Source organism: Callorhinchus milii, unplaced genomic scaffold (genome assembly GCF_018977255.1).
Source record: "Callorhinchus milii isolate IMCB2004 unplaced genomic scaffold, IMCB_Cmil_1.0 Scaffold3, whole genome shotgun sequence".
Classification (NCBI taxonomy): domain Eukaryota; kingdom Metazoa; phylum Chordata; class Chondrichthyes; order Chimaeriformes; family Callorhinchidae; genus Callorhinchus; species Callorhinchus milii.
Window position 1 is genome coordinate 70,944,425 of NW_024704744.1, and position 22,317 is coordinate 70,966,741.

The window sequence follows — 22,317 nt, forward strand, 5'->3', positions numbered from 1 at the left end:
CAAAAGAAAGGCCCACTTTCTAAGAGTTGAAGCAGCAAGCTAAAGCTGTGTCCTGAACGTTATTGTCTCACTGCCACTTTTGTTCCATCTTCTTGAACGCTAGCCTGCATGTAATGCACAAATAGAGCACTCAAGAGTGACTGATGCAGTGCTGTACTCGAGAGTGATTGTACATGCTGTCCCTGATATTGATACAATGCATATATCAGTGACATATCTACAGTGAGGTGGGTCAGGGTAAATAGAAGTTTCTTTGCAAGGCCTGACATTGTGCTGTAGATTCACCCTATTTACACTGTAGGGCAGAGTCCAAAGCACTGGCTACCGGATGGACAGAACTGTATATGAACCTATGCCAACATTTCCAAACTGGGAAAACCACTTCCTGTTCTAGCCGCTGACCTTGTCTACTGTGTGGGGGGGGAAGATCTGTACAGATCTAACGTTCCAGAAGGAACGGCAGGCAGAGGCACCCACAGCCCATATCTTTTCGTTTTGCTGCCCCCAAGCTGCAGAACTCATCTCTGAATGTGGAGGCAGTGCCTGTTTGTTATAGGGCAATGCTGTAGCATAAATTGTGACATGACACAAACATCAGGATTCCCACCAAAGGTGCCATTCTACAGATCAGACTAATCTAACACTTCACTTTCAATATTGATGTTTATTTAATGGGTGTCAATTTTCAAACAACCTAGCGAATTGACTAAAGGCACAAACTAAAAGTCCATCAACTGGCTAACCCTGGTCCACTTTGGTCTGTACCCCTCAATGAAATGTTGTCTTGTCAAATGTACCTCTAAGAGTTGTCTCTTTCCCAAGGCTTTCATCTTGATGGTGGCCATTCTCTCTGCGAGTACGGTGAGTGTGGACTGCATGGCCAGCTGCTCGGACGTCTCCGTGTCCAGCGTGTCCGACACCAGCTCTTCAGCAAAGCAAATCTGGAGCTCATTGATCTCATCCTGCAGCGTCACAATCTCATCCATCAAGGCCTGGGCAACACAAACATTTATCCTTTTAATCAGACTCATAACAATTGGAATTCAGTTTAACAGATTACAGATCTGTGGAGTCGTGTAGTTCAGTGGTTAGAGCGCTCGCCTCACAAGCGAGAGACCTGGGTTTGATTCCCAGCAGGGCGAAATGTTGGGCAAGTTTCCTTACTCCACACGTCTCTGTTTACCTAGCAGTAAGTAGGAACCTGGTTGTTAGTCGATTGGCGGATCGCTTTTTGGGGGGTAATAATTCCTTCAAAAAAATAATAATATATTGGTCACTCAATTTATGACTGTTTGTGAGACACTGCTGTGCGCAATTGGCTGCCGCGTTTCACCCACAAAATATACAACCCTAACCCAATTAGTATATTCTGTGAAGTGCTTTGAGACGTCTTGAAGACATAATAAGACGCTTATATAAAATCCAAGGATTATTATTATTACAGAGGACCCTGTTATAATGTGGGGGATCAGTGAAATTTCAATGAGATTTTCTTACTGGATTCTCTTATGAGATTCTCTCGCGAGATTATCTCATCAAAGAGTTTCACTGCTCATGTGCATGGCCAGCCATTTCCTTCCCTATGTGCCGGCCACTTCCCTCACTCAAAGAAAAGCAAAGCAAAAGCAAGGAAAAGAAAAGCAGCCAACTTCCAAGTTAACAGGTCACTGTCAATGTCACTTTGCTGAACATGCACAAAGCCAGTTGTGAGCATCCTCAGTGAGTGGGGTCCACACTTCAATTAGTTCTTAAATGCGAATGATAAAGGGCCCATACTGTACATAATATTTGTTTTCCAAGGGTCAAAGCAACCAATTAAAAAAAACGCCAAATCAAATTTCTTAGTAAATCACCTCAATATTGTGTTTATATATTTCAATTCCTTGTTAAAAAGGAATCAATAAACTATGCTGATATCCAAATCCAGAGCAGGCACCATTCTGGATCGGTGACCTACCTGGTGTGCCTCTAGCTGACTCTCAGGACTGCTGTCTGTAACTAATGCTTCACCCAGCTTCCTCTCGATAGACTCCATCTTTGTGGAAACCGACTGAACGGAGTCCTGGTATTTTTGTTGTCGTTCAAGGGCTTCATAAAGAGTGCGTTGCTTCTCACTGATCTGAAACATGCAAAAAAAGAAAATCTTCAGTGCAAAAAATATTTTCGACAACTTGCAATTATGCTGAGTAGTGCCTTTTAGATAAAAAGAGCATTTCAAAGGGCACACAAACTTAGTTTAGTGGTGGGATTTCAAACAGAGAAATAATTTAAAGATTTCGACCAAAGCCAATAACCACAAGCACATCAATTCATGCAACTTGGAACGAGCATGAAGGGCAAAGCAATAGATAAACATATATCTAAGTACATGAAGATAAAATGAATTGGCACAAATTCACTGGTTGTGGCTAATCCATTTCACCCACTTTGCTCTGTATTGCTCAATGAAATGTTGTCTTCTCGAGGACGCAAAACAAATAAAATATTTAAACATTTTTAAGAAACACCAGCCTGTGTGACTGTAAAAGCAATTATACTGAGAGCAAGACCCACCAAATGCAAACACAGTGAGGATGAACACCAGAGACCTGGTCAACAAACCAGATGGGAACATCCTGCCGCACAGTATACCTAATAAGTAAAAATGGTCCTTGCTAAAAACAGAATCTACTGGCACCAATAGCAGGAGTTCAATGAAAAGAATGATCCCTGATGATCAGTATTGAAAGCTAAGAAGGACAGTCTTTCCACTAGAAAGCATCTTAACTGAAACTGATAACTCGTCAAGTAATCAGACTTACAACAGCACAAATTTGGTTTAACTTAAATAATAATGCAAAATAATAACTAACAGTAATAATGCAGAAACACACTGTTACCAACTTCCACTCAAAAAAACATAAAGGCACCAATTTCAACACTGTGACCTAATAGACTGTTAGCTTCAGTGGGCACTTCAAATGCTCCCATCAGCTGGACCTTGGCTTTTAACTGCAATTCCTCATACAATGAGGTTCTGATTTTTTGTTATAGCTCAGTGGGAAAGGATGTCGTACTGTGACATTTAATTCCAGGAGGTCTTCTGGTCAATCCTTGGTCTGGGCTGAATTAGTTGATCCCTGCCAGGGAAACAGGGAGGTGGGAGGGGAGAGAGAGAGGGAGCGATACCTACTCTCTTGGCCAGGAAATGAAATAGGAGCAAGTAACAGAAGGTAGGAAAAGAAGGTTGGTGTCAAAACTTACCACATTCTTCAGTGTTTCCCAGGAGCGCTGCAGATCGTCGATCTTTGAGGTGGCAGTCTCCCCCAGCCCCGGCTCAAACAGTTCCTCCAGCGGCCCTGCACTCAAGACCTCATGAGTGTCTGTAGCTGTTGTCTGCAGCTCCTCAGTGGACAATGCCCGACAATAAGCGTTATCCTGCAAACACAGATGAGCACTTTCTTATTTCTTGAAGGCATTATCTTTCACGAGGCATCTCCCATAACACCATTCATAGAAAGTTCAGGACATAAGGTCTCTTTCTGCTCATGGTTCCCTATGCCATACCCTCTCCCTACTGGAGTTATCTACTGGTTCAGTGTAAAAGCAACAAGATCAAACTGATGACAAACGACTTGCACAAGGGGTGGCTCCGGTCCTTCCATTCTCCAATCTAGGTTCACAACTACCATTATAAACCATGTCACAGCAATGCCATGTGAGCGTGATGTTTCTGCTGCAAATACGCCAACCCATGCATTGGACGGATCAACCAAACTCAACCAACATCAACAATATTATAGCTCCTTTCACGTCAGGAGGACGTCCCAAGGCGCTGGAAAAATAATCCTTGCATTTGATATTGCGCTTTTCATGTCTTCTGGACGTCTCAAAGCACTTCACACGATATACTGTTTAACATTAACTAATTAACTAATTAAAATTAACTAATGCCCAGCATATGTCCTTATTAAATTTTGCACTTGACACATTGAAGCATAGGGATGCATATTCATTTCAAATTGGCTTATACTTCTTTTACTTCCTGTCTGCTAGGGTTCTGGTGTGTGTGTGTAAACAATATTTACTAATAAATTAACTGTGTTGCCAAAAACTCAATGAATTTGAAGTAACAAGTAACTGAATTACAACCGTGTGTAATTTGGGGAATATCATGGTCCCAGGCAGCTCCTATTTCTTGCCAACGTCCCCCCTCGCCCTCCTCTCAAAAACCCAACATGAAAGGCGCTATACAAATGTAATTTTGTATTCTATTGTACTGTAAAGTGAATTGACTGTATATTTGTGGGCAAAACGCGGCAGCCAATTGCGCACAGCAGTGTCCCACAAACAGTCATGGATTGAAGTGACTAATTTTTTTTTCTTGAGGGATTATTATCAGGCGTGTGGAGTAAGGAAACTTGCCCAAAGTTTCGACCTACTGGGAATCAAACCCAGTTCTCTCACTTGCAAGGCAAGTGCTCCCACTGAGCTACAGGACTCCACCTCTATAGGAGCAAGCTCGCAGCCCTGGTAGACATGCACCTGGAGAATAGCCCCAGTCACTGCAGTTTTATACAACATTGCCATGTTGCATGCCACACGTTACAGTCACTCAGCATAGTAGGACTCAAAACTCAGTACATTGCTGATTGCTGGTATTGAGCAAGTTTTATCGAGCCTGAGCCTGAGGTAGAGAAGCCTGCATATCCAGTCTGCACCAATGATTCCAAAGGCCACATCATTGCAACAATCCAACAGCAAAAGGATACCAACCCACCAATTAACACCGCGTTTATTTTTTAGCACAGAACTGGCAGCGATTCGAAGTACAAATCTGGATTCAGAAACTGCAGTACAAGATTGGGTTGAGCCAGTGGGAATCTCACTGAGACTCTATGCCTAAACTAGTTTCAGAAGCAGTTTGATTCCTTGTGGTGCAGTATAAATATGGCCCAGGAGTAGAAGCACAGGGCTGCAGAGTAAGCATGTTCCACCCACTCTCAAGCTCTGGTCATTCTCTGTATCATTCATTGTCACAATCTCTCACAGCCACCAAGTGAGATCTATTGATTTGACTGCAGAATGGACAACTACCAGCTAAATGAACCTACACTCCAGGTAGATCCAGGGGATGCATTCAAGATTTAACATAGAATACATTTTAACAGGGCTATAATACTAGTTTTTACAGTTTAGTCACAAAATACAGCATAGTAGGAGGCCATTCCCAATACAAGGCTTGAACCTTCGTAAGGCTCTGTTTAATACTGTATTAATTTTCCTCATCAAATTTTAAATATCCAATCTTCTTTGAAATGTTGCTATGATCTCAGCCTCAATACACCAACAACAATTTGCATTTATTTTGTGCCCTTCCCACGCAGTGGCGTAGTTTCTCACTTATGGCAAAGCATTCAATATTCCAGCAATTCTCTGCATGAATTGTGTTTTGACCATCCAACTGATCCAGGCTGTAGAATGTTCAAATGTTTTACCATTCAGTACTTTTAATGTTTCATGTTTGTTGCAATATATCTTTGAGTGGTTTCATACAGTGGTTGATGATGTTACAATTCATAATAAACAGGGACATAACCAGAATTTTTGAGAGACACTCTGTTTCCCTCCTCTCCTACAGGTCTGGATTCCAAATATTCCCCTCCCAACATTAAAGCATTGAAACTCTCTTGCTCGTCTCGCCCCCCCACCCTCCCCTATTTCTCCCAAATAAAGCAAATCTGTATTGGTCAATTGAAAAAACCTCAGGGTCGCTGAGGCCAAGAGTGGTTTCCAACTGTTGCCCTGGCTAACTTCAGCAAACATATCTGAGATTTATACCAGGAACGGATGGCACAGTTGCATTGTAGACATTCCATTTCATCAATTGAGCACTCAGAACTCTAGTTAATTCAAAGAATTATTCTGTCAAGAGTTGAGGTTTTTTCCTGCATATGCGGGGAACAATAAATTACATTTCCATAGCGCCTTTCACGTTAGGAGGACGTCCCAAGGTGCTGGACAGTCAGGGATCTGCACCCAAGCTGGTGGTTGGGATCAGGTGGGGTGGAGGGTAGGAGAGTGACCAAAGGCACGGTCGAAGAGGAGAGTCTTGAGACGGGTTTCGATGGAGGCAAGGGAGAGGGCGATGTGGAGGGACATGCATCTCTCTCTCATGTACAGTATATTTATACCTTGGTAGGAATTGTGTATTCATAGAGCACTTCAATATTACCCATTATCCATGTCACTCCAACTTTTGACCCAAGTGCTGCATTAATTATCTCCTCACACACATTCTTCAATCACAAAGCAAAAACTGTCTATTAGATCATTAAAGTTTGTCATTAGTTGGATTGGCACAACCAAAATATTTATCGTTGGGAGACATTTAATGCAGCACCTCAGGTCAAAACTGAAGGTTAGGCAGACAGTGACTGCATTGTTTGTGACTGCATGCGTCTGTGGTAATATGTCCTCTACAAATGCACAACGATTCTGACCAACTTTATCTTCAAAAACCAAAATACAATATGAAAATTGTTGTGTGATTCAAAGTGCACAATGGAATGAAGCCTACGTTCCTGCAATACCCGCTCAGGAATTGTTTCCCCTTGAGAAATTATTTCTGCATTTTACAGTCACTGCTCCCATTCATTCCTTTAAGAACTTTGCTTGAGATATTTCATGCCCTACATGTAAATGATAGGTCTGTCAGCTACATGTCTGTGTTGCAGGTTGCCTTGCACTTCTGCAGTCAGGCTTTGTGCTGTTGGGCCCTTTGTTATTGCACAGCTATCGTTCTTCATTACTCACAGCTTCTCACCGTGTTGCCACCTCATACCAGCACATAACAAGCAGAAACCAGAATAAAGTACCTTGTGTATAATGAACCAAATAATGAATGAGATGTGCAAGCAACCAATCAATCAACCTGGGATTTCATAAGCATTCATCATTTTGTTATATATATATATATATATAACAAAGAAGGGTCCTTCTTTCCCTGTATATTTTTCACAACTATTATTAGACAGTGGGTGTTGAAATATTGCTGCAAGTTGGAACCCCCAAATCTCTTGCGCAGTCATTGTTTTGGTGCAATTGCAATTGCAGTCTCATTATTCTCAGTACAGGCAGCCTCCACCTTTATGCAGTCAGGTCACAACTTGTATTTTTATCAGTAGAAACACACTGGACCGACATTGCCAGCATTATACCTATTATATCACACAAAGGATCACAGCCAGGAGACAAACCGCAGACTTATTTGAGGGTTCATCAATGACTTGTGTTTTGCCACTCAAAACCTTGAATTGGTATTAGCTCAGAGTCCAACATACATCCGTAAATTTAACCATTTATAGATCTCATGCACTTTAAAGTCTGTACTGTATCTTTTACTGTAGGTTTTATAGGATGACATTCTTTCAATGAGCAATGCTATGATTGCCAAGATGCACAAGAATAATGCGATATCTAAGTACAAAATGCATGCCATCAGCAGAAAGGATTGACTGAAAAGCAGTACCTGAGCAGCAACAGAAACATCACTATTAGCCACAGGTGAGGGAGAACGACAGGCATCAGGAGAGGAAAGCTCACTGTTGGTCCCCTCTTCCCCAGACTCCTCTGTGACAGGTGAGAGGAGTGTGTGACAGCGGCCAGCTGTCATCTGACACAGGAAAACAAAGCCAAGCCAGAGAGAAGACAAGTAAATAAAGAGAGATCGGGACAACAAACAGTTTAGAGAATCACAAAAAGCACAAATCATTAAAACATTACAAATCTTAGGAAGTTTACAGCACAGGGGGGTCATTTGGCTTATCGTGTCTGTGCTAGTGCTAGCTCCCCCACTGGAGCTTTTTACTTGAATTTCATTTCCTGCTCTTTCTCAGGCACTTCAGTATTATTTTGCCACAAGTTTTTATCCAATTTGCTTAGAAGTATTCAATTTCAAGTCAGGGGCTCAAATTCAATAGGCATTTGTGGCAAAGCATTCCATATGTTCACAACCATTTGATTTGCGAGTTGTGTACACCATGTATAGAGAGGGAAACACAGGTGCCTTGAATTATATATATAACAAAGTAACTCAGGGAAATACAGAACCATTGCTTAATAAGATCATTAAGGACACCTGAAATGACCTCTAACATGGTGAACAAACTCACACATTAGACCCCTCTGTACAGAATTATTTGAACCCTCTCTGTCTCCACAGAAACCATTTTCCAATAAAAATTTCCACGGAGTGCATAACCCTGCAATTAACTCTTCCTCCTCAGTGAATCAAATAAGGATCTGTCAATAATGCATACTCCTGGAGGGGGGGAAAAAAACAGGAGTGAAGAGGTTAACTACAATGAGCAAGAGGCATAATCCAGTGAGCAGGTTTCTTAGAGCTGAAAGGAAGTGATTTATTGTTCTCCCTTCCAGCAGTGCAGTAAATCAGAAAGCACTAAAATCTTACCATCACCACGGAGGGGTGAGCTGAGTGTGAGGGGAGGAGCTCACCCTCCAGCTCCTCCATCCCTTCAGAAAGCCCTTCAACCTCAGACACCGTCAGCAGCATAGTGGCATGTTTCGCTTTCACCGTCAGCATCTTACACTTGGAATTCAGCGCAGCTATCTGCTCCTGGTAGCTTTTGATCTTCTGGGCGAATTCCTGTTAAAGCATTTTGAGGAAGGAAAAAGGGGGTGGAGGAAGATGGGAGGGAAGAGAAATTCAAAAGAGGCACTGCTCCCATTTCATCTCAGACAAGGCATTCAAACTGCTCTCTCTGCTCTCATCAGTCTCGGAGAGCAGCCAATGAATGAGCAATCTAGTCCATGACCGAATCTACGGCTTATTGGCAGGATGTTCAACAGTGAGAGAGCACAAACCCACAGAGTGTCTGTCTCTTGCACACTGCACAAACAGGAAATGAGCTCCTTCAGCAGCCCCCTACCCCCAACCCTTCCAAAAATTTAGATTTAAAGAATCAACCCTGTAGCTTTCTCAGTCATGTACAGAACACTCACACCATACAGCTCAATACTCTCCCCCCCCCCACCACCACCACCCGTCCTGCAATTCCTTTCTCTCCTCCAGGAAAGGCAATAATCTCCAGCGAATGAAACAAATCAGCTGATCACAGATGGTCCAGCCTGAAATAACCAGGTCATGTGATGACTCGACCTGTAAACCCTGCCTCACTCGGTTTACAAGCCTTCCCCAGATGGTGGTCTGAAATCATTTCTCCTGTCCCGCATAGTGAATTGATGTAAATTGATTAGCATTCGGGCAACATTAATGTGGCCTTCTGTTTATGTTATTGAATGCAACGTTTCCTTCAGTGTCCCTATTAAAGGGGACAGTGTCTGCCTGTAACACATCAATTAACTGAAGCATTCCGGCTCTTGTCCAATTTAATCTCTCTCTCTCTCTCTCTCACCCAGTGTCTCGCTAACAACGCTTCACCGCGCAGATTATTTCAATCATACTAATTGATTCTCCTTATTTTCTACAAAAATCATCATTTGAAGAATCCCAAATGGATGCAATTTTTTTTAATAGTTATTTGATAACGCTTTTATTTTCCAGCTCCTGCAGCACTGACTGCGATGCCAAGCAGGAGACACTGACAGCCCAGTACTGCTTCCCCTGTGCCCGTCTCTTTCGCTTTGCATCTACAATTCCCCAGAGGGGGAGAGCCAGACTTTTACACAGAAATATGTCCCACCATCACCGAAATGGCGAAATGACACCAAAGCCATTGGGCAACACAATTATTTTCCTGATCGCCGCTAAGGAAATAATAGCAGGCAGACGCACCCAATTTTATTTTGGGAGCGGCGATGGTAAAAAATCATCTGACATCAAGGCAAAACTCTCCAGCGACATCATATCTTTCCAGGCACACATGCCATCCTCCCTCTTACTCCAGCCCAGAACACAAATGCCATCCCTATTCTGTAAAGTGTTTTGAAATGTCTCGAAGATGTCATACAGTGCTATATCAAATGCAAGGATTATTATTATTATCCCATCCTCTCACTCCAGGAACACAGACACAAACACCATCCCATCCTCTCACTACAGTCCCGTGACTTTTTCTCCTAGAGACGGAGGAAAATCGCTGAAGGGAGCAGGTGATCCGACTGATAAAGTTTCTGTAAGTGCAGCGACAGGGAAAAAAATTGTCAGACAAACGTGCAAACTCAGAATATAAAAGCGGGATCAGATTGAGCCGGACTGAACATCCAGTGTACAGAAGGGGAAAAATACAGTGCATTTTTGTAGCACCTGAAATGCCATGTCTTAAAACTCTCCATACTGTCCTATGTCGTGACTATTTCTTGTAGACAAATGTGGCAACAAGCTTTTACACAGCAAAGTCCCACAAATACAGCCATGAAGTAAATGAACAATTAGGACTGTTGGTTTAATCAAAAAGAGAAACTTCTTTTTGACCAATGTCACAAGATCTTTAATGTCCAACTGAAGAGGGAGATGGGACCTCAATGGTGTTATAAACCAGCACCTCTAACAATGCAGCGCTCTTCCAACACTTCACTGGAGTGTCAGCCTAAACTATGAGCTCAAGTCCTTGCATGCAGCTTGAACGCACGATCTTCTTATCTATATTTTAAATAGAAAAGATTAACTTTCTTTACATAAGTGGGTATGCTGAAAATTAAGGGTCAAGGTGGACTAATGATCACCATCAAATAGCATGTGTTTAGTAATATTTGTCTGCTTGATATTTACTCAAACCTCCTAATACTTGCAAAGGTACCCCACCGTAATGCCTTCTGTGCTATTAATAGTGACACAACTGCAATAATAAGACATGGAAAATAATAGCCAGACGTATGAATCACATTGGCCTGACTTCATAAATTTAAGCAGACAGGCCACCCTGTGCCTCAAACTGTAATTCAGCAAATAAACATGAACACTAGACTGATTTAGGTCACTTTGGGAGTAGAATTCAATATCAATTTGTGTGACATTTTCTCTTTCACCTTCTCTCCAGCAGATGGCAACACGTGCCAGGCAACAGATTCACACACCGTCCGCCCAACACTTTGCTCCAACAGCTGTTGTTCATGACTGAGCCATTCCAACAAACTATCTCTGGGATTTCTATGTGTAGGTGGGAAACTTCAACTTGGTTTGGATACTCTTAAGCATGGTAATGGGTTTCGGCAAGTATCAGAAAGGCTCAGTAAATTTGATCATATTGTAATAACCTTTTCCACATTCCGTACTTTTAACATACTTTGAGTTCTGCCCATTCTAGTGGATTCAAAGAGAGAGAAAGAGTTTCATCCAGTGTCTTAGCCTGCAGACAAATTGGCCATCTGCTTCATGACTGTTTGTGGAGCCTTGCTGGCGAAAAATGACTGACATGTTTGCACATAAGAATCAGTCACTACACTTGACAATAATTACTTGTGAAACATTTGGAAATGGCCAAGCCACTGAGAAACAGTGTCCTGGGAGAAGTTTAGCGAGTAACTGGATGGCAACTGGAGCTTAGCGAGGGCAGGAGGAGGTAGGAACACACGAGTGGAGACACAGATTCCAGAGACGTGGATGGGCAAGGGAGCGGAGGAAGAAATAGTCACAGTTAAGAGTGATGGGGAGAGACTAAAAAGTGACTGGGAGGAGGTAGCAATCAGCAAAGGGAGATGGGGTGGATCAGAGCGAGTAAGCGACTGATATCAACTCACAAAGGAAGATTAAAAGTGTGGAGTGTGTGTAGGGGGAAAAAACACTTTAAAGGATGAAAGGGTGGTGGCAGCCGATTTGATAACAACTTTTAAGAGAGGGGTAGATGATTATTTGGGGAGGACAAGTTTGCAGGGCTATCGGGAGAGAGTGGGGAATGGGATTGAATTGGATAGCTCTTTTCAAAGAGCCGGCACAGACTCGATGGGCCGATTGGTCTCCTCCTGTGCTGTATAATTCTATGGTTCTATGAAAATAAGGATTGCTGGTGTACCTCGTGCCGTGAGATCTGAGCCTGTAGCTGCTGGATGTTGCTGGTAGCGACTGTGTGTTCCTGGATCTGGCAGTGAGCTCTCTCGATCAGCTGCTGCAAGTGCTGCATCTCCTGCTCGTACTGTTCATACTGCACCACAGCCTCCTGCAAAAACGCATCACAACCAATATAAACAATTCCTATTTCACAAGCCTTCGTTCTCCATGAAAAACAAGGGCCTCCTTTAAATCCATCGCATCGGACACCGAGCATATCAAGCATGCTTTTTTGCCTGGATAGTCTCTGATAAATTTAAATTACAGCACAAGAGAAGGCCATCCATGAAGCCCATCAAGCTTATGCTGAGCCTTGGGAGAGATAAGCATTCCAATCTCATTCCAATTCCCTGCTCTTTCCCTGTACACCTTAATATTCTCGCAGAATAAAGGGAGACCTGCTTGAATTGGAAGCAATTTTGCCATGTCCAGTGTCTGTCTGCCCCAAGCCTCCTCCTCTCTCCTGACTTCATACAAAGCAGTTTAAGGTGCATCCCCCAATTGTGTGAACCTTACGGTTCAAAGGAAGTTAAAAAAAATTGTTAAAAGGCTCTAAGAAAATTACCAACAATCACCTGTGAGCAGTGCCTGGTTCGCATGTAGATATTTTACGAAGGTAATCGGGCTTCTAAGTACCCACACATCTGGTGTAACCATCCCGACTTATATCACGGCTTCATAGGGAGCACCTTCGTAGCAGCTCAGTATTATAATTTTAATATGAAGAGGGTATTCAATATTCAGGATTTTTATTGACTCCTTGTTCACTGTGTCCAAAGAGCATATCCCATCACAGGGGTATGTATCACAGCCGAGCCTAATCCTGTCAGAGATTTTGGGGTACAGAATGGGGCCACTCTTACCTGCACGATGTTACACTGCTGGATGGCAGTGTGCTGAAGGCGACTTGCTTCATCCTGTAGCCGCAATGCGATGTGGCAGATGGGAAGATGTGTAACTACTTCCTCTGGAATTCGCAGGGCAGCCTGACATCTCTGCACCGCCTGGACCCTCTGCTTGAATCCCTCCATGTTGGCCAACAACCGCTGCCAGGAAGAGAAACATAAACATTCAGGCATTTGAGATGAGATGTTACAAGTGTTTTGCCTACAAAATATACAGTTAATTCACTTTACAATATATTCTGTTAAGCGCTTTTGAGACATCTCAATGATGCGATAAGGCGCTATATCAAGTGCAAGGATTATTATTATTCTCTTAACAACATGATCTCTGCACTAAATGCAGCTTCAGTTAACCAAACATGTCTGTGAGTCAGGTCAGCAGGCCCTCAATGTCACTCCGAGACAATGTGATCAAGGTGAACAACCTTGTTGATTTCTGCAGTATCAAATATCGCACCTTTTCTCGTGACTTAGCAAAGATATACAGTACCTGTCGTTGAGGTAATTGTTCCTTGAGGCTCAGTCGAGTTAGCTCAGGGGAGGTGAGAGAGACTTGGGCCTGCTTCACCACCACTTGTAGTCTCCTCACTTCTGTTTCAAACTTTTCCATATCCTGGGAGACACATAGAACATTCATGTTAAATTTTCCTATCTATTAGTGTTGGTCTCTGACTATTGCGATCTAGAGTAACTCTAGTTTTAGTAACTTTACAATGTCATCCTGCCATTCTTTATCTCCTAATTGTAATACAATTGTAATAATAAGCCCTCCTTAGACTCCTTCAAGTCCGGCCTCAAAACCCTCCTCTTTGACCATGCCATCGGTCACCCCCCTTCCCCTCCCCTCCCTTCTCCCACCCCCCCCCCCGACCGCAGCTCGGGTCTGAAATGCTGTACACTGTCCAGCGCCTTGGGACGTCCTCCCGACGTGAAAGGTGCTATACAAATGTAATCTTCTTGTTGTTGTTGTGGCATGATTAATTGAAACAATAACAACTTGCGTCCCAGAGTGCTTGGAAGCACATCATAGAAAGAGACCTTCTAGCCCACTGAGCCTCTTCCACTGGGCTATCTCTTCTCATCCCAATACCTTACACTATCCCCATAACCAATGGAATATACCTAATACAATAAAACACAATAATCTCAGCAGTGGAGTCCTGTAGCTCAGTGGTTAGAGCACTCACTTTGCAAGCGAGAGACCTGAGTTCAATTCCAGGCAGAGGGCGAAACCTTGGGCAAGTTTCCTTACTCCACACAGAGCCTAATAATAATCCCTCCAAAACCAAAAACAATAATAAATTGGTCATTTTCAATCTACGACTGTTTGTGGGACATTGCTGTGCGCAATTGGCTGCCGCGTTCACCCACAAGTATACAGTCAATTCACTTTACAGTGTGTTCTGTGAAGCCCTTTGGGACGTCCTTCTGACGTGAAAAGCGCTATATCAAATGCAAGGATTATTATTCTTATTATTATTATTCTGACTGCTATATTTTCAGATGAGACGTTAAACTGAGGTCCTGCTTGCCTGTTCAGGTGGATGTTAAAAAGCAATTACGTGTTTAAAACATAAAGGATGAAGATTACTGATGTCTTATCAAACCTAGCTGAACATACGTATCTCAACTCTGATCAGGTACATGAAATTCCTGCTGTTCCACACAGATTCATGTTTTACTGTCATATTTCATATATAAAACACACTACTTTACATTGAAAAAGGAACCAAAAAGCTAGGTACATATTAGGTGCACAATTTTTTTGCAGAGAAAGTGAAAAATGCAGGTGAATTTTGGTGGTGGTGGGTGGGGAGGGAACACTTATAATTCATTCCTGAAATAATGGTAAACTGTAGAGAAACCGAGCTGTGATTAAAGTTTCTGAAAATGATTTTGTGTGAAATCAAATGATGAGCATTCCCCATACAAACCAGAAGGTGGCAGGTTTGATCCTCGTTCTATGCTGAGTTTAGCCAGGGCAGCAGTTACAATTGCCTTTAACTTCCCTGTATTAGGATTAAACAAAACCGCCAAAGTTTGCTCTCGACAAAGAAATGTGTATGTGTTTGTGTACACCTGCACTGAAGAAGCAACGAGAAGCTTGAAATAAAATTTAGCGTACAATATATGTATATGTGCACGTGTCAAGTAAGAATAAGATCATCGGTTCTGCTGATCACAGTTCATCACACAATCGAGCAACTTGCCGACACTCACTCCAGGTTCACATACAATGGTCACTTGACCAAGGACCTGAAGAGCTGGCAGCTCCAGTGGAACTCAACCTTGAGGGTCAGCTTCTTCAAGGGAGGAGGAAGGGAGAGAATTCACAGAAAACCCCATCCCTAAAATCGCATTGTGAAAATGTATTGCAAAATATTAACTGAGGCCTTAGTTAAATGTCCAGCTGCTGAGTGAAGATAAAGGATAGGTTCAAGCACAGGAGAGGGAAGGTGAACAAACAGTTTAGACTCTGTTTGATGTAGAGTGCAATGAATACGTGGAATAGACAATCCAGGGAGGTGGTGCAGGCTGATTGTGTCAACAAATTCAAGAGGGAATCAATTGAGGGTGTGTGAGAAGTCAAAGCAGATCAGACCTGAGGAGGTTGAGTTGTGGGCTGACTGAGTTGTTTAAAATAAAAACAGGAATTGATGAACTAGATGGTGAATAACTCTTCTCTCTTGCAGAGGGATCGAAAAAAGGAGACGTCATCTTAAAATTAAGAGCTCCAATAGCCTAATAGATGTATATTCGTCCCCGAAAAGATAACACTGATAAGACCATGGGGATTTACAAATTACATTCGACTTCAATACAGACAAAGAGACGATACAGAAAGGGGAGGAAAAGAGCTGCAGAATGGAAACGTGTCCGCCAAAGGATTCAATGATCAGCTCTTATGCATCTCAATCCTAGTGAACTGTACCCCCTCCCACTCCCAGTGCTCAGTCTTGCTCCATCAACTCTCTGTAATCTGAAGGCAACAATACAAAGAGCATGAAGCCTCCACAGGGAATCCAAATGTGGTTCTTTTCAGTTCTTAATTGATGCATTGGCACTACTGTGCAGCTGTGCTTAATTGGTTAGATAGGTAAGCAGCCCAGTAAAGCACAGCTAAGTGGTTGCTTTGTCTGTATTGAAGTCAAATGTAATTTGTTTTGGCAGGTCCAGAGATCCAGGATACTTGGAACTGAAGAAGCTTTTTACTAGCTTGATGCAATCCTGTAGGCCTTAAAAATGAGACAACCTACTTTGAGATTCCGCTGCCTAAACCAAGTCTGTCCTGCCACTGCTCCTGATGGCTCAATTACTTTGCCTCCAAGTCAAAATGTGGCGGGATCAAACCCTAAGTGGTGATTTGAACAGATGGCAAAGGACTCTTTGTTTCTGAGACATTGTCACTTTTTAAGAACTGCAGGAAAGTCAAACCAAGACGAACTTTAAGAATTTTACACAATTATAAGTAAACTTGAATTTGAAAGGAAATGGTCTTAATTGGCCATGATTAGGTGGTATGTTAAGCCTCTTAAAGACCAGCTTCTTGGTCATGGGTAATTATCTGCTCCAGTGCAACCATAACAAGGAGAAAAATACACGGGAAATCAGAGTGCGTCAGCAAACAGAAGATACAAGTATTAGAGACAGGTATTCTGTGAGATAAAAAGGATCTAGCCCAGATTAATTGGACGGAAAATATCATCAAGTAAAATTTAGTTCAAGGAATTATTATTGTGCAACAATATCATGTAAACCAGATTCCCTAGCCTGGAAAAGTTAGAGATGAACAATGAATTATACCTAAACGTTGTAACTATAGCTATGCAATTTATTTCACGGTGACATCTTTGAATATCTTGTGTGTTGGTGAGCAAGCTTTCAGCCCACTCTCAGGAACTCCATACCATCTCTCTGCCTTGACTGCTCCAGCCTCATTTTTAGAGCCTGCCTTCAAAGATGTTTTGATGTGATCAAGTGCTAAAAATGCAAGCTCTATTTTTTCTTCCTTAAGCATTAGCTAGCGGCCAGACATGTTGAGTTAGAATGGCACCACAGAGCTCACTTTCCTCCTCTCTCGCCTCTACTCACACATATCTCGTTTCTAAAGGTAGATTTAACAAGCTTTTGATGAAAAGCTTACCTTGGCTGCATCTTGCAGACATTGTAGCCGGGTTTGCATAAGTTGCTGTAACTCATTTGTCTGCCGACTGAGCTCTACCACATGCTGAAACATGCTGGCCGTTAGGAACACATCGCTGAAGCTACCTAGCTTCTCGTTCATTGCTTCCAGGTCGCTGTGGATTTCATCTGATTCCTGCAGGATCGCCTAATGAGAAAATGCATGCGGTCACAACAAATAGGCAACCAGGTAATCCAGTTTATTCCCTCACGTTCTTTTCAATCTAACAGACACTTTCAAAGCTTTACAAGTACATCAGAGACTACAAGTACCAATATTCCATTGAGGTACAGGCATTGCTGATTGATGTCACTACACCATCTATGACTACGTGTTCTGCAGGTTGAGATAGTTGGATTCAGTAGTATGCTATCGTCCCGTTATGAAGGATTTCTGGCAGTACATTGTGTTTTCTCTCTTCTCTGCTTTTAAGCGCTGAATTATGCTCAGATACAGATTCAACGGACTGGTGACCACTCTCTGGTACCTTGTCAAGTGGTCAACTGGCCCTAGAGTGTTATCAAGACTGTGGGAAGCATCACCTTCAAGTCCTTTGTTGTCCTCACCCAATATCCACCTATACAAGCACTAGGTAACAATCAGTAGCAGGGACACTGAGGCCAATTGTGCCACCCTTAACCGCAAGGTTCGCTCGCAATATACACAGTCAACAACAACTTGCATTTATACAGTGCCCCTCACACCGGGTAGCGTCCCAGAGCGCAGTCAATCCACATTACAGTATTTGCTGTGAAGCGCTTTGAGACGTCTCAAAGGCATGATAAGGTGCTATATCAAATGCGAGGATTATTATTATTATTAATATTATCAACGTCTTAAATTCACTCAATTCGGTAACTGGTTTTCCACAGTTCTTTTTAAGAGAATGCACCAGAACTTCCAAATGAAGCATTTTCCAAAATTCCGACCAAATCTTAAACATTAAAAAAATGGTCTGTGAAGCTGAGACTCTGAGATTTTCAGTCTAGGGTTAGGGTCCCACCTGGTACGTCATCAACTGATCATTGAGTTGAGCCGCTGAGTTCCATGAGATGGTGCTGGACGCCAGGGACTGAGCCTTCTCCACCCATCGCAGAACAAACTCCAGCATTTCATGAAATTCCTCCAACTGTACAGCAGCCTTTTGAGTTCATTAGAAAACAAAGAGAAATGGAGGATTATTGATGGTCAAAGCCATAAATTAGCCAGTTGAGTGACATTTATTCTGTTTTCAATTGAGTGCTTCGATTCCCCCACAGGAACCCTGAGGTTTGATATTGGATTACTGATTTTATCACAGAGGTTAGAGTGACCCCAAATCAAAGTGTGGAGCTCTGGCACTCAATACTGAAACCCATTCAGGGTTGTGAGATTTCATCAATCCCACGTCTTGTATCTAACAAATAATAAGAAACAGCAGTAAAGGCACAGCTATCAAGCAACGTTCAAGTTCAAAATCAACAATATAAAAGGGCATGCTGAACGAACAACCCAATGTTCATCTTCCTTTACTGGTATTAAGCTCTGTTCGTAATCACAATCAGAGGAACATCAATGGTAACTGCAGTGTACACGCTACATTGGTTACCTTGTTGAGTTTGACAGCCCGGTATTCTGTCTGCCTGCAAACCTGCTGATAAAGGCTCGACAGTTTTATCACACTGTCTGTCAAATGTTTACTCTGTTGAGGATTTTGCTCTGTGAAATCTTGCACCATCGCATCCAGCTCCACGAGCTTCACGTTTGAACTGTCCAGATCATCCTTGATTTTCTGTAAGTACAAGATGTTCACATTCAGCGCGGTGGTTCCTGACAAATTGCAATTCAGTTTATTTCTCAGCAGGTTTCCGATGGCAGGATTCTAAAGGAAAGGGGAATTTCTCCCAGGATCCAGGCCAACAATCCTCCAGATTAAATGATCATTCACCTCATGGCTGTTTGTGGGATCTTGCTGTGTGGAAAATGGTTGTGATGTTTGCCAAGAAAAAAAGAGGTGACTACATGTGACAATTAAAGCATATAATTTAAACACTTTGAGGTGTTTTAATGTTTTGGGCACTATAATGAACTATGCAAGTTCTATTTTCTCCTGCTACTGAGCCACTCCTGTTGTACAGTGTAATGCTCACTATAGAGGTCCCATAAAAACATCCAACCACAGTGTAGTCTAGGCTGACACTCTCATGCAGTACTGGAGGAGTGTTGCATTGTCGGAGGTGCCATTCCTTCAGACGAGATGTTAAACCAACATCCCGTCTGCTTGTTTAGGTGGATATTACCCTGATCAAAAAAAGAAAGGAGTTTCTCCCACTGATCTGGGCAACAATAATAGCAATCCTTGCATTTGATATAGCGCCTTATCACATCTTCGAGACGTCTCAAAGTGCTTCACAGAATACACTGCAAAATCCGCCCCAGATTTAAAAACAAACTTGCTTTACGGGACATTGCTGTGCATAAATTGGTTGCCATGTTCTCCTACAATTACATTACTTTACCAAAATCTCTGTTGTTGTTTTAGATGTTTTAATGGGATAAGGATTATTATTAGTTGGAAACAACAAATGTAATGGCAACAGGTTTTTGTCCTGCTCGTGTTGGTTTGCTTATGGGTAGGAGAAACTCAAACATTGTGGTTTGAAGGAATGTATTATTGTAGATCACCATCACAATCCATTCAAGGTCTCAACATGTTGCACTGTACCATTACAATTTGGCAAAAAGTGGAGGTGACTAATGTGACTAAAAGACACATTGTGTGTTCACTGTTTTTAATTCCTCTCATACCATGTCTGTAAATACAGGGATTTCTGCCAATTAACCTTCATGTAACAACAAAGAACATTTCAATTAATTGCTAAGAACATGATTAAATGCTAAGAGTATAAGCTGTTTTCGCAACACTGCGTAACAACCTTTTATGACCTGGGAAGAACTATCAACATGTACACCAACAGGACACCACAGCACCCCAGGTCTCCTCATGGACATTTGACCAAAGTTGTGTCACAAAGCACTATTGTACTTTATTCTAATGCACTGAGATGTATAGGTTCAAGAGAAACTGAGGCTACTTTCACTAGAACAGAGACTCAATAGAGGTGTTCAAAATGATGGTGGGGGTTGATAAGGTAAATAGGGAGGAAGTATATCCACTAGAAATACAGGGAATAGCTGCAAGACCATTACCAAAACAAAGGTTTCAGAGAGCCAGGCTCATTCAATTAGAAACACTGAACCCCAAAACGTTACTTTTATTTAAGAAAACACAACTTATATTACAACTGGAATATAAGGCATTGTCTCAGACATTCTGCTGAGTTTTTCATGTTTGCGTGTGGAGCTGCAGTAGAAGCAACACAAGCTGAGCTCCTATAGTTAACCTCAGAAATGTTAGCACAGAAAGAGGCCTGTTTTGTCTGTTACGTGGCCGTTTGCCTCAACATTAACCATGATATTGGCATGATTTGAACCCCAAGTACAGTTGGTAGATGCTGCCGAACAGGTGGAAGAGTCTAGTGACAGAATAGTCCATTTCTTTAAATAATTCTCATACCCAGACAAACACAGCTCTCTAGTCATTTGGTGCATCATTCGCTGTTGAATAACAACAGTATGCAATAGCTAGTACAGATTATTGATTTGTATTATGTACACAGTTCTGTAATAAAACAGGGACAACTTTCCCCTTTACCTTTTGTTCAATTTTGGCTTGCACTATGTCACTTGCTTTGTCGCTAAGTTTTCTGGAAATATTATTCAGTTCTTCAGAAACATTCTCAATTTTGCTGTGAAACTGCAGGCTCGCTGCTCTTGTGTGTTGAGCTTCTTCTTCCTTTATTTTCATCTAAACATCAACAAAACACAACAGTTCAGATGAAATGCAACAAAGTACAGTTTAGGTTTTAATTTTGCGGGTGACAACTCAATCCATTCTTTACTTGTGTTGGGTGAGTGAGGGTATTGCTTAATTTACCTTCTTCAGGATGAGGGTGGTCTGTGCTGTAAAATGGGACATTTTTCTCCCTCCCACTCCACATATACTCAACCAGCATCAAAAGCAAGCCCTCCCAAATCAGATAGCATCTGACAATATGTATAAATGCCAACCTTAGATCAGCACTCATCAACCACACAAACCTTCCTTTGCCTTCTCAGAGTGAGACTGACAATGCATTAGCAGATTAAACTGTGGCTTCTTGTGCACCAGAAATTTATTTCATATGGGACTGACTGAGATGGCAGGAAGAGGAAGCTTACTTCCCACCCGGTTGGGCTGAATTCAAGACTAAACTGATCCAGCCCAACACTCCAGTCACCGACTTTCCTCATTTTTTTTCCTAAAAAAACAGAGCTTAAGTGAAACTATTGCCCTTTCACTATGGACTATGGGCAACCTCATGTGGACAGATGGTCTCCAGTTAAAGCTTCAGGCAGTCTGGTTTGTTACATTTTGCCCTAAGTATGAAACCAAACAAGGAGATGAACTGCAACTCCACCTGTTCTTCAATGGCTCCCAGGGCCAGTGTCACCTCAGCCAGCTGCTCAGACAGCTCACAGGGCAGAATGGTATAAAGCTCCAGATACTTGTTCTGCTGTCCTTCTGCGAGCTGCTCAACAACCTGTTGCCGAGCAGCCACCTCCTTCTGCAGTTCCTAGGAACGAGAAAAATTCAGTGAGGTGAATGAACTATAAAAAACTGTGAATAAATCAGTAAGATTTATCTGGTATGAAACAGAGAAGATGTTTGAGTCTGAATTCCTAATCAATAGCAACTTGCAATTATGTCTTTCAGGTAGGAGGAAAACCTCTTAGAATAATTCACAAAAATCCTTGGAGTTCACTGAGCAGAAGAAAGGAGGGGGGATTTGAGGAACTTGACCAAAAGCAAGGTTCAGCCAAATCTCCCTAGAAAACCAAACAGTGCATGGATCTAACGCTGAGTTTAACAGATGATTGACATTTGTGTACCTTTAATTCCTGGAGTTGAGTATCAGCGTCAGCAAGCGGTTTCTGCAAATATTCCTTTGTCTCCTGAAGCCATTGTTTTATCTTATGTAATTCATTTCCCACGTCTTCCCGGTCTTTCAGCTCCTGTTGAACCATTTTCTTGCTTTTCTTTATTTTCTGTCGAACACTACAAACAAAATAAGAGGTTTTAATCATTTTCTGCCTGAACAATGTGACAATTGTATAAAAAGAGACATGCTCCTCTCCTCACT

At 42.2% G+C, this 22,317-nt stretch overlaps 1 protein-coding gene across 6 annotated transcripts in view; it reads right to left on the reverse strand.

Annotated features, from left to right (window-relative positions):
- syne1b (spectrin repeat containing, nuclear envelope 1b) overlaps positions 1-22,317 on the reverse strand; it is a 233,595-nt gene that overhangs the window by 80,790 nt on the left and 130,488 nt on the right. For all 6 annotated transcript variants that reach the window (XM_007894396.2, XM_042332964.1, XM_042332961.1 and 3 more), the window contains 14 exons: positions 22,067-22,232; positions 21,595-21,750; positions 20,790-20,942; positions 18,684-18,866; positions 18,099-18,236; positions 17,057-17,242; positions 13,403-13,525; positions 12,871-13,053; positions 11,973-12,116; positions 8,453-8,647; positions 7,511-7,654; positions 3,244-3,417; positions 1,958-2,119; positions 798-992 (listed from right to left, as the gene is read on the reverse strand). In XM_007894396.2, the coding sequence (XP_007892587.2) occupies positions 798-992; positions 1,958-2,119; positions 3,244-3,417; positions 7,511-7,654; positions 8,453-8,647; positions 11,973-12,116; positions 12,871-13,053; positions 13,403-13,525; positions 17,057-17,242; positions 18,099-18,236; positions 18,684-18,866; positions 20,790-20,942; positions 21,595-21,750; positions 22,067-22,232 (2,302 nt within the window). The remainder of the gene's footprint in view (positions 1-797; positions 993-1,957; positions 2,120-3,243; positions 3,418-7,510; positions 7,655-8,452; positions 8,648-11,972; positions 12,117-12,870; positions 13,054-13,402; positions 13,526-17,056; positions 17,243-18,098; positions 18,237-18,683; positions 18,867-20,789; positions 20,943-21,594; positions 21,751-22,066; positions 22,233-22,317) is intronic.